At 40.3% G+C, this 12,668-nt stretch overlaps 1 protein-coding gene across 1 annotated transcript in view; it reads left to right on the top strand.

Moving 5' to 3' along the window:
• LOC149305676 (uncharacterized) overlaps window positions 1-12,668 on the top strand; it is a 49,334-nt gene that overhangs the window by 18,161 nt on the left and 18,505 nt on the right. Inside the window, exons 2-12 of the mRNA XM_089477287.1 lie at window positions 4,472-4,626; window positions 6,814-6,900; window positions 7,027-7,177; window positions 7,466-7,624; window positions 7,846-7,955; window positions 8,645-8,735; window positions 9,087-9,115; window positions 10,231-10,322; window positions 10,420-10,534; window positions 10,771-10,941; window positions 11,425-11,495. Coding sequence (XP_089333413.1) covers window positions 4,472-4,626; window positions 6,814-6,900; window positions 7,027-7,177; window positions 7,466-7,624; window positions 7,846-7,955; window positions 8,645-8,735; window positions 9,087-9,115; window positions 10,231-10,322; window positions 10,420-10,534; window positions 10,771-10,941; window positions 11,425-11,495 — 1,231 coding nt within the window. The remainder of the gene's footprint in view (window positions 1-4,471; window positions 4,627-6,813; window positions 6,901-7,026; window positions 7,178-7,465; window positions 7,625-7,845; window positions 7,956-8,644; window positions 8,736-9,086; window positions 9,116-10,230; window positions 10,323-10,419; window positions 10,535-10,770; window positions 10,942-11,424; window positions 11,496-12,668) is intronic.

Raw genomic sequence — 12,668 nt, 5'->3', positions numbered from 1 at the left:
CAGCAATTACACTGATTGATAAAACCGTAAGTTCTAATTAGTTTTTACTAAATTGATTAAATTAGTATAAATCAATTTAGGTGTCTAAATATGTGATAAAGACAGATCCCTTTTTCACAGATTGCGGTGAAATGTTACATAATGTGACAGTGTTCTAAACACAGATAAAGATCAAAATAATTTAGAAAAATCAATATTTATTTAGACCCATTACAATTTGAATATGTTGAAGTATTCAGCAATTTAAATTGTATTTAATAACATATATAAATATTAGCATTGAGGTATTAAGGAACGCTTTAACTACCTAAGGGTGGCTTGTCGCTTTTGGTTATACGTTTATAATATATCACAACAAACGTGAAAAATAATAAAACCAATAATAAAAGCGAGAAGGAGATGGTATTATAGGAGCAATGGAAATTGCGTATAAAAAGTGATTCTGATGGCAAGTCTCGAATGTGGTCATAACATAGCGATGGACGAGATGGTCCAATCAGCAGGGATATTCTACTGGTTGCTATGGTGATAACACCATTTTTCACATTTTGTTAAAGAACCACTTTTTAGACTAACCTCGTGTAACGTTCACCCTTCGCTGTATGGACTTTGTTAAACTTTGTATTACTCATTTTACGTTTTCAGCCACTAGTGGCCGCCCTTGCCACTCAGAACCACTCAGACTGATTATCAGGTCCAGCTGCAGTTGATTTCATGATCAAGACAGCCTTTATAAACCTGCCCAGCCCTGCAGTCTGGGCCTTGACATTGATGTTTGAGGACTTCCTGCTTTGGTTCCTGCTTTGGTTCCTGCTTTGGTTCCTGCTTTGGTTCCTGCTTTGGTTCCTGCTTTGGTTCCTGCTTTGGTTCCTGCTTTGGTTCCTGATCGGCCCATGCTTTGTCTCCTGCCGTGTTCCTGAGTTGCGGCCAGCGCCCCACTAAGTGGACTCCCAAGTCGAGTGCCCTGCAAGTGGGCAACCTGCCGTATGCCCTGCAAGAGGGCTTCTAGCTGTGCCGTGTGCCCTGCAAGAGGGCTTCTAGCTGTGCCGTGTGCCCCATCCCGAGGGCTTCCTGCCGTGTGTGCCCCATCCCGAGGGCTTCCTGCCGTGTGTGCCCCATCCCGAGGGCTTCCTGCCGTGTGTGCCCCATCCCGAGGGCTTCCTGCCGTGTGTGCCCCATACAGCGGGCTTTCAGCCAAGAGACTTTCCTTGTTGCTATATTGTTGTACCATCATCTACAATACAACTCTTAATCCGCATCTTCAGTCTTTGATTTATTTCCTGCGCCTGTCTGTACCAACCCCAAGCCATCATGCATCGTGGGGTACAGACAGAGCCCCTCGTATCCCCTGCACCTGGGCTCCTTATCTACCTGTGTCCTCGGTTCGTGACACCTCGACTATTACTGTAGGGTGTTATATATTATTAGAGAGCGATGTACTGATTAACATAAATAAATAGATGCAGAAAGCAACAAAAAATCATGATTGAGAATATCCAAAAATGTTGTTTGTCATTGTCTTTTTTTTTTTTTCACTCAGATAATCAAAACAATAATGTGTAGCATATCCCGATAACCCCTTCATGATCTGATTTTTACAAATTTGTACCCTTTCGTGACAATGGCTGTTTTCACATTTCTGCACTTCCTCTAGGGACATGTTTTCATGACGTACCTGGTACATCACTGGGGGCGAAGGGGGAAATACGTTGTTCTATCTTGGCACGTGCTAACACCCAACTTCACAGAATATCAGCATGTCGACATCCCAAAGCATAGCAAGTTTCTTAAAGGACTTTAATAGAATAACTCTGTATAGATCAATCATTTTGATCTATGCAGTATCAATCTACTTTCGGTTAAGTATTTATGAGGTCCTGTCTCATATGGTCCTAATAAAAAAGAATCATCGTACATAAACTAAGGAGCCCCTTCTGAACACAATCTTGTATTTAAAAAATAATAGCGGTATACGTTCGTTTATGATGAATTTCTTTCTCCTAACACATCCTCCCAGGATCCCCTTATAACAGCGGCAACCAGTTAGTAACACCACCCCTGCATCTTTTTGGTTCCTCAGGTTCGTTTAAATAATCTATATTATGCGTTTAGGTAATGGTGTAATCGTGTGTGCGTGACATGTGTACCAGATAACAGACATCTCAGAGCAATTAGAGGAGCGGGTCAAAGGATTCATGATAATACGTTTAGAAAGTGTATGCAGATAAAAACAGGCATTATAGATAATAACCGCTTTCTGTTATTGCATTATTTTCCGGGTCTGTATCCTGTGTAATATTCCAAGATACGGAGCAACGTAACTCCTACGAAGTACTGCCTCGGGGGCCAGATCGTGAATACATAAATATTTTATATGTTGTTTTTATTAAAACGTTCTAGTTTTAAATGTCTCCAATTTTATTTTAATCATTATTTCCCTTATAAAAAGCACAGATCTGCACTACTAAAGTTCTTGAAAGGTTGAAAAGGCCATCTGAAATGTAGCCCTTCAGCTATCAACCAACATATTTGGGGTGCATTGGTATCCTGCAAGTATTTGGGCTCATTTATTTTAAACGGGGTACTTAGAGCTTCTTTTTAGTGCTCAGTCAAGTACTGCGGGCAGCAAATAAAATTCGGTTAGGGTGACCAAACCAGCCACATGGATATAACGCACATCTGTATGTGACAAGCAGGGACATATATATATACATACATATACTCACAGTCACACATACTGACACTTACATATAGACACTCACTCCATACATCACACACATCTACATTTAGGACCCCTTCCCGGCGCACCCACCTTTGTAGGCTGATATCGTTCCCTTAGTCCCAGCACGCCGACTGAATCTGAACGCTGGGATATGATGTCATTTGTTGGCGCTCGGACACCGGTAGCATTGCGACTATGTTTTAAAGGTTCTTTTATTTTTAGTTTTAAGTACTCGGTATAATTCGCACTTAGGACTCCTGAAAAGGGGATAAATTGTGTGTATAATACTCAAGACTTTAGGGAGTCCCCCATTTTGTAAGGTGGGATGTATATCTGGGTACCTAAATCCCGTCTGAGAGTTTATACAGCTCACATACTGCAAGGGCAGCACTTTAAACCTGCTGGTTTGCAGAATGTGACATGTATACATGTCCTAGAAAATATGGCCGCCATGGTTGCCCCAGTATGGTATTAATCAGCCTCTTTATCTGCATGAAATTCTGGCACTCCAACTTTAAAAGACACGCAGCGCCAAAGAGAAGTAAACTATGGCAGCCGAGCCAACGCGGCACGGTCCTTGATGGGTTTAATGGGCCTGGGGAATTTGGAGCACAATCAGCTTATTTGTGGTCCTAAGAATTAAAAGGTTCCTGAGAAGTTTAGCCAAACCTTCCGGCTATCCATAGGCTTAATGTTCTCCGTTACTCATACTCAAGGCCAGGTCCAGGCTGGCCATCAGCCAAATGCACCGTGAGTGGCGCCGCTCACTCACTTTTACTACCAAATGCGGTCCTTTGGCGAGCATCCTTTGCTGGATACACGCGGCTGCACATCGTGATACTGTAAGAACAAAACGTGCTGGCCTTAACCTGCCTAGATAAATTTTAGTCCTTGGTCCAGCTCTTGACAAACCTAATGATTACGATCCTCTTGCACCCTCCCGTCTCTATATGATACACCACCGAACACAAAGACATGTAATATTTCCTATGCCATGATTGTAATTTCTTTTCTAGGCGGACTCCATGGCTTCTGATGAAAAGGTTTCGTGGCTTCAAACTCAATATGTAAAATACATACCGGGACAGAAGAGGGCCAAAGGCAATAAAGTTAAACCAGGTACTGAACCCATCAGGTCTGCAATCATCTGGTTAGTTATTAACTCGGCAAAATCCTAGCTGAGTTCCCAGTTTAATCTTAATGCTGCTGCCTCCGATGATGGAGAGCTTCGGAGTGCTGGCCCTTGGGAGATTCCAGGTACGGTTATTGGCTTCCAAAAAAAAACCTCATAAAATGTATACATAAAGTCCATAAAGAAATACATTTAAAAGATCCAAAAACCAAGCCCAGGTTTGGCATTTTAGAGTTTTGAGTTCAGAGGAGGGCTACTAATATGGCGAATATGGCTTACAGTATAAGAATTGTCAGGAAAGACGGAGGGATCTCAATGTGTACGGCTTGGAGGAAAGAAGAGAGAGGGATGATGTAATAGAAACATTTAACAAAGTACAGGAGGGAAGTTTATTTGAAAGGTGGAGAGATGTTCAAATAAGAGGTCATAATCTGGTGGCATCACAACTAAGCCCCTGACCCTCTGGTTTTAGATGATCTCCATTGTTGGCAAGTAACTTGGAATAAGCAGCAGGCGTTGTGGGAAGACTCGGAGCTGCCATGGAGCTCGCTGGTTATGCTCCCTGTTTCAGGACATCCGAATCTAACATTTCCTTTGATTCTATTTCATCGATGAAGGTCGCACAACTTCGGAAACCTACTGTGGCCTTACGACTCCCCTCCAGGAAGATGAACAAGGATCAGTCCACCTTCCCGAGGAAGTGGATCCTCAGGCATCTCAACCTACCGTTCTGAAATACTTCATCCACTTAGCAAAGCATGAAGGAGAACAGGTAACCAAGTGCTTGTAACCAATACAAAGAAATACATATAATATATATATATATATATATATATAAAAGGTACAGAACTAAAATGTGTTCAACTGTACGTCACCAGCTGTGAAACTATAACCTCTGCACTCTATGTTCCTATCTCATTCGATCGGTTCTCCCGAGCGGTGGGTTCCTTCACGGTAAATTCCTCAATCAGAAGGAAGAGGTTTTGCGTGCGGGGACCCCTCGTCTCTAGCCCTAGGATTGTATTTTTATTTTTTTTTAAAAAGCCACAAAGCGAGTATGTGCAAGGAGGCTTATAAGGAATGTGAAAAATTCCTTAATCCTTTTTACCTTTAAACCTAGCGTTACGGGCTGCAGAATTGTCTCATCTTGAGAGCAAAACAGCTCATATTCTTTGCCTCTGTTTTCCCAGATAGCGAGGCTGAATTTAATGCAGATAAAAACACTGTAAGGGTACGAATGGAAACCACCCATGAATTATAGTGGCAGTATGTAATAAAATAACTGGGAACATCCAGAAGAACACCGGACTCCTACTTCTGTTTCTATCACTGGAATCTAGAATGTTGACTACAAGGTCAAGTATGACCAAGGGGGTACCTGATCTCCTGCCACCCCACTTGGTTTTGTAGGTTATTATATATATATATACTGGTCCAGTGGTCTACATGACCCATACATTTGACCTTCCATTCTATGAAAACGAGGGCAGCAGAGACAGTCCACTCATCCGAGGAACAATGAAAACTTCAACGAGCAAAGTCACAAATATCAGTAGAACGCCATGCAATGAAAATAACGACGATATCTTTTCTTTTTTTCCACTTGAACGCTATCTTCTATTATATGATTTATTTAATGATTCCGCAGCAATAATAGCTGAGCTCTCAAATCAGGTCTTCAGAGCCGCTGTCACATTCAGCTGCGTGCATCCCAAAGATAGCTGGGTCGCAGAAATATCCCAGTTATATAGGGACACGATTTAACCCCTTCGGGGCTTACTATATCGGACATTAAATGAAAAAAAGCAATGCATTTTTCATCCTCTAGCAGCAACAGGGTTAACAGCTAGAATAATGAGCCTTTTGAGGGTCGATGCGTGTGCCTGGAAATTTATAGAGAATAGGATACTAACAAATTTAAAGTAATATTATATTAACTGTACCAAAAATGTATTCTTTAAAGAATTTGTAGAAACGTCTTCCCGATAAAGCTTGCATTTTACGCCGCTATACCATATAACCAGATCCCAAGAAAGTGAGGGGATGAGAAGCCCCGCAGAGTAAAGGGGGCTTCAATTTAATCAAATTAGTAACAGACATGTCAACAATTGGCGTAACTGTCCCTTTAATGAAATGATCTATGCTAACTGAACAATGTTCAAAATAAGGATATACAACAAAAAAAAACAATATCCCTGGACCGCAGAACTGCAGAATATTACATTGCAGCGCCATTAAATTATTATTTATTATTATTATTATTATTATGGATTTGTATAGCGCCATCATAAATATCACTTCCTAGAGAAATAATACTTTCGTTATTTAATAAAATATAAAAGAGAATGGCTGTTTTATTAAATTAGCAGAAAGAGCAATATCCGTATTATAAAGCATTTAATGTATATGGAGAAATTATGCTGTAGATAGAGTATAAAGCAGAGCAATCAGCGGGTCATTGCTTCACTTTTATCATTTAGCTCCGGAAATAATCTTTAGGCTTTGTGACGGGACCCAGGGGGGTCTACCTGGAGGTCCCTGGCCGTCGCTGCTGCCTTCCTCGTAGCGAAAGCCAGATAAAAGATGTGTAGCCGCTCTGGTTCTCAAAGTAAAGGTCCTCCTCTGGGGAAAAAATATCTCCAAGAGAAGACATTTTACTGGAACGGGGCATCGTATATATAACCACACAACAGAGGTGACGGGATGAGGAACGTAACACTCAGACGAGACAATACGCATACAGGGTGAAAACACAAAATATTACAATTTTAACCTAAAAATTGCAGTCCCAATAATTTCCCTAAAATATTAAAATATTTGAAAGTCAATATTTTAATATGTTTAATATTAACATACCAAAATGATGTCTTGGATCAATAGGACATTATTTTGCAGGGGGGTTTACTGTAAAAATCAGCACAATCTTATTGTAAGACAAATTAAATTTGTTTAATTTCAGATTAATTTCAATACCATCGACAGACTGCTCAGCGAAGGTTCCGATGTGAACGACACCGACCGATACGGACAGACCGTGATGCACGAGGTATAAGATGAAAAATGGCAAAGTGGGCACATGTTCCCTAAATAAGTGCTAAATACTAACATAATCCTGCAGATACCGTTGTCAGATGAAATTTACTCATGTTTTCCTGTTTTGTGGTCCGACCAGGTTGCTAAGACCTGGCACACAGAAGTAGCACAGTTCTTGATTGACAGGCAAGCTGATATCTGCAAACCGGACAATTTTGGGGTCACCCCTTTACACGTGGCGGCTGCCATGGATTATGCAGAAATGGTGACTTTGTTATTAAAAAAAGGAGGTGAGTACCAATATCCGACACCATTTGTAAGAAGCCTGACACTATGTTGCACCTTTTATCCAATGGTGTTTTTTTATGAAATACATCAAAATATTTGTTCACTGTTTGTATTTATAACTGGGTGTTCTAATTCCCAGGTTTTGGTTGATTGTTCTGAAATATATGTATTTGTTAACAATAAATGTTAAACATTACTCTGATTTTAGATGGTGTTCATATCTTTTAACACAATACTAAGCTTCGATATTTACACCGCAATAAGATAACTGTTGGAATCCTATTATACAGCTACTATCAACGCAACTACCAAAGCGAAGCAGACCCCGTTACACTACGCAGCTAAGTATGACGCGGTCCAGTCTCTGAAAGTCCTGCTGAAGTTTGAGGCGGATACCGGCATGCGCGATCACAAGCAGAGAACACCTCTTCACCTGGCATCAGAACTAGGTAAACTACTCCCATTATATAATATTAACGTATACACAACCTTGAGATCCGGTTTGGTATAAAACAGACGCGTGCGATCATGGTGCCTGAACCACATTAGAATAGATCTCTCAATGATATGCTCTGATAGGGCCCCATGGATTGACGTGGACCCTATGAAAGTATGTCAGCTGTAGATCAAAAGTTCTCCTTATTAACCCTTTTTCTTCTTATTATATTAGATCGTAGTGAGGCTGCTCGGGTGCTTCTAAACATGAAATGCGATGCAAGCGTCCAGGACGATACGGGGCTGTCTTGTTTAACCCAGATGGTTGTCAACATGCCGCCTGTTGTAAGTTTCACATCAGCTTATTAGCTGATGGCTCCGTAGATACCTTTTTGTTTTGTTAGCTTATATGTTGTTGGGATGCGATTTCTTATGTAGAGCTTCAAGGTTATGATGTGGAGTGCTGGCCTGTTCATTAAACAACACATCCTCTAATTGTTTGGGCATATGGCTTGGACAAGCCTCCTAGGTAGTAGCTTCCCTAGCCTTGGTCCCCAACTCCATCAATATGGCTTTGAGACTGAAAGCGTTGACCAGTGAAGTCCAGAGAGGAGCAGAAAGTCAGTGACCATGTATTGGTCCTCTAGGCAGACTGTGCGATATATAAATAAATTCCATAAAGCCAGCTCTAGTACCTTCCACGAGCTGTCTTCATGGACTCTGGTGTTCATATACAGACACGTGGCCTATCTCTAGTCCAGCGTTCCATCTTGTCTCCAGGTACCAAATGTAACATGAGTAAAAACATGAATATTCTTTAGAAATATACTATTAATGAGCATTACACAAGCTTTTGGTTGGATTTGTTTCCTGCTATCCCCCCTGGATAGAACCCAAAAGAATTAATGCTGGCGGTTCCTGTTCTTCTAAACCTAGCAACGCTGTTTGTATTTAGACACCCATCGTTGATAATGTTGTTTTATGCATTGGATATTATTTGAAATCCCCTATTTTTTTTTTTTTTTATGTTGTAGGCCTTGCTTGCTTTGGATCAATTCCATGTTAAAGATCGGGCAAACAGAAAACAACACTTTTTCCTGAACCACATAGAGCCACAGACCACAGGTTAAATATTATTAATTATACACCGTAAGAGGCAAAATAACATTAAGCATTGGTCCGCTGGGCCAGATTTTCCAATAAGCAAATTAGACGCTTTTAGACACGCCCCTCAATATTAAAGGGATGATAGCCCCACCCACTTCCAATTTAACCCTGTCCATCTGACCAATCATCTCTTAAAGAAGTAAGGTGTACCAAGGTAAAATAGGTAATGATTTAAGATACATTTCTAACCAAAATGCATACAATTAAATATTTTTGTGTTTTATTTAGAAAATATTGAATAACACTCGTGTCACCATATGTATATAGTTAATGTATTGATGTTGTTTGACCTTTTTACCTTAAAACTAGGTTTCCATGGGACGCAGGCCAAATCTCCAGTAAGTTCCTCCAGTTTTTTACGTTTTTCCCCCCATAATAAAGCCATGGCATCTGTGTTGTAATTCACAAGTGATGAATTTTCAGGCATCAGGTCAAAGTCTAAAGTTAGATTAGATTAAATCTGGAGAGGTTTTACTTCTGTGAGAAGAGAATTGGTAAATGCAGTGAGGGGTTTTAGACATGGAATATGTATAAGATAAGTCCAAAATGAGACACACTGGATTTTATTATTTTAGTAATAATGCTCAAGTAGATATACGGCAGGAAAATTGAGTTACCAAACAACCATAGAAAATACTTTGGCAGACATCGGGAGGCCTAAGACCTCTGCTTGTGTCTGCCACAGTTAGAACTTAGCTGCGAGTCGCTGATGGCTGCAAAACCCAGGAACTCACATAATTTTCTACTGTTAGGTACGGTGGCCCAATTGTACCTGCCTTGCTGTCAGTGGACCCATAAAAAATAGTTGTCAGGACCCCAAAGCATGAAACCAAGGATGGTACCAAAAGTTCATTGTCCTGTTGGCATTTTAAGCATGTGCCTGTGGCCCAGGGTCCTGGTGGGAAGCATTAGGCTATGTGCAGGTGGTCCTGCAATATACTTATTGATCACAGCCTATACCAGCTGATGGGCCTTTAATGCTTGTGCTGAGTGCAAGTATCTCGATTTCTATGTATGTGTGTGTGTCTAGGTGTGTGAGTGTGAGTGCCCCTCACGAGGTACGGTCTCTGGATCCACCTCTGCTTTTATATAGTACGATTATAAGTGTCAAACACCATAGTTATAATGTTACAAGTATTACTTCATTGAATTATAATGGCGTTTGACTCTTGTTACACAGCATCTAATGCTCTCTACTAGAATCCTTATAATACAAATGTAAATGTAAATTATACAAGGAGGCCACATTCAAGCCTCAATTCGTCAACTGCAAATAGCACATTTAAAATGTTGCGCTCATAATGATTCCTTAATTGGCATTTTTACCGTGAATACTTGATACGTGATAGCGTATAACAGAGGCTGCCCGTCTCCCATCGTGCCCGTCAAACAGGAATTATTATTTTCGCTGATTAAATGGAATTTTTTTTGCCTTCCGTAATGTCTTCTTCAGCTAGAAGTGATCGTACAGTCCCGCCAGTTGGACATTATCATGCATCCTGTTATCCAGAAATTAATTGAAATAAAATGGAAAAAATTTGGCAGGTAAGATCTGAATTAGCCTGATTGATGCAGCCTGCAGGCAGACGTCTCTCCCCGCCGCATCAGATGTAAAACACAATCGCGTCCCGTTTTGTTGCAGGACGAAGATTGCAATAATGCTGTCGCTGAATCTTCTCTTTATCCTGTCTTGGACGACCCTGGGCATAGCGTCATCGCTGTCAAGAAGCGATGAGGTTCCCTATAAATTTCCAGAGGTATATGGTGGTCTGAAAAGGATGTAACGGTCCATGTCTACATTCATACACTTTTTTCGCAGCGAATGAATGCATTCTTTAGCAATCCCAGTTAGAAAACATGGCTTCTTTTCCCCATCCCCCTACCTGTCTCTACTAAGAAGTAGTAATAGTGTCAATAGACAGATCTTTTTGTGAATTTTATACTGAGTTTAATACAACCTCTTGATGTGTTTTTTTTCCACTTGGCAATGCAGGACATCTGGAGAATCATTGTGATTCTAATAGCATTGGGACTTACGCTATACCAGATTGTGGAAGAATTTAAGGAAATCTTCCAGTCAAAGATAAAAATTGAGCTTTGGAAAGAATGGAGGAAAAAGGAACTAGAAAGAGACCTGAAGTACTGTCATCCCATGTGGCCTGAGGTATACTTCTTATCCATCTCAAAACACCAACACATATCCTCTTGGATAAATGCCACAGATCTCATCTGCAGATGGGACTTGTTACTGTCTCGTGCTGATGGGGGCTAACAAGATTAAAACAGTTGTGTAGTATGTAGGTAAGACCCTCAATAGGCTCACAAATATGGTCAACCTAACTGGAGTAAAACTGGGCAGCCATCATTCCATTAGCATGGAGCATAATTTAACCAGATGGGAAAAGTAGATATATATTTACATGGAGGGGACTGGTGTGTTTGGGGGTTTGTTGGCAGATTTGCCCTCCCATCCCTGAATCTGAATTATAAGGAAGGAACCCATAGGCATAATTATTACACCTTTGGTTCCTTCCTAGAACATAAATCCAATTTCTTTGGACTAATAGATGAACGATACTTTGCCTCTTGCAAGATTACAATCGGCATTTAATTGTTGAATTAAGACATCAATGCGTTTCGATTTAAGGAAAAAGAATACCTGGAGAAAGGGATTGAAGATCTGCAGGGAGTGCATGCCTCTTACCTGAAGGATTTCTGGTAGGTGATTAATGATATCTGATATCGAAACAATGCAAAATCTGTGCAAAGGTTTTGGCTCATCCCTAAAGGCAGTAATTTAACATGGGCTACAGGACATAAAGACACAGTCCGGAGGCAAGTATCCTTTTTGAGATGACAGTCGAGAAGAGCAAAAGAAATCATTTTGCTTTGTTCTCCTGGAGTTGAAGCTTGAAGCGACAGAAGAACAATGCCGTATACACTAGTAGACCCCTTAATGCATTTCGCAATAGCGTCCCCCTTTTAAACCGACAGCGATACAAAAGACCAGGGAGCACCATATTCCGGAAATGTCTATGATACATGTGGGAAACTATAAATGGGGTAATGTGAAAAATAAAACAAAAAAACTGCATTTTAATTCAATATTTCCTTTAAATGGACAGTCAAGAGTATAAGAAAGAAGACACTTATATTAATTAATTGCATCAGAAATGTAAAAATAAAACAATAACTTTTTTCTTATATTGTATTTCCAAAAATTGAAAAGGCCTCTAGAGAAGATTTTGTGAGACTAATGTAACCCTTTAGTGATCTCTAGAATTAGAACATGCATTCAGAATTTTAAAATGTATGACATTTTCATCTTTTCGTGTAGCCGTTGTGTTAGAAAATTGAGGAATTATATCACATACAGTATCTTTACAATAACTGCAAGGCAGGGAACATTTGCTCACCAATACTCCTGTTTAAGTGCTGTGAAAATTGTTGGCGCTATATACCGTATTTGCTCGATTATAAGACGACCCTGATTATAAGACGACCCCCCAAAATCTGAATATTAACTTAGGAAAAAAAGAAAAAGCCTGAATATAAGACGACCCTAAAGGAAAAAAGTTTTACCAGTAAATGTTAATTCATGTAAACTATTTTTTTAAATAAAAGCTATGATTGAGAAAAATATTTTTTTTGTTTTTATTTCCTTGTATTTTCCAACCTGTCCCCCAGTTACGCACATCTGCCCCCAGGCTTGCCACACCAATATGGCACTGTGGCCCATGATATGCCTTTTAACCCTCTATATGCCACTGTGCCCCATGGTATGCCTTTTGACCCCCTATGTGCCACTCTGCCTCCAGAAATGCCTTATACCCCTATATCCCATTCTGGCATTTAGGGGGTTAAAATGCATATTATGGGGCAGAGTGGCAT

The sequence above is a fragment of the Sceloporus occidentalis genome, unplaced genomic scaffold (assembly GCF_023333645.1).
Source record: "Sceloporus occidentalis isolate IW3139 unplaced genomic scaffold, rSceOcc1.0.p SCAF_11, whole genome shotgun sequence".
Lineage (NCBI taxonomy): Eukaryota > Metazoa > Chordata > Lepidosauria > Squamata > Phrynosomatidae > Sceloporus > Sceloporus occidentalis.
Note: the sequence above shows the minus strand (reverse complement) of the source record. Positions and strands in the feature narration are given on the sequence as shown.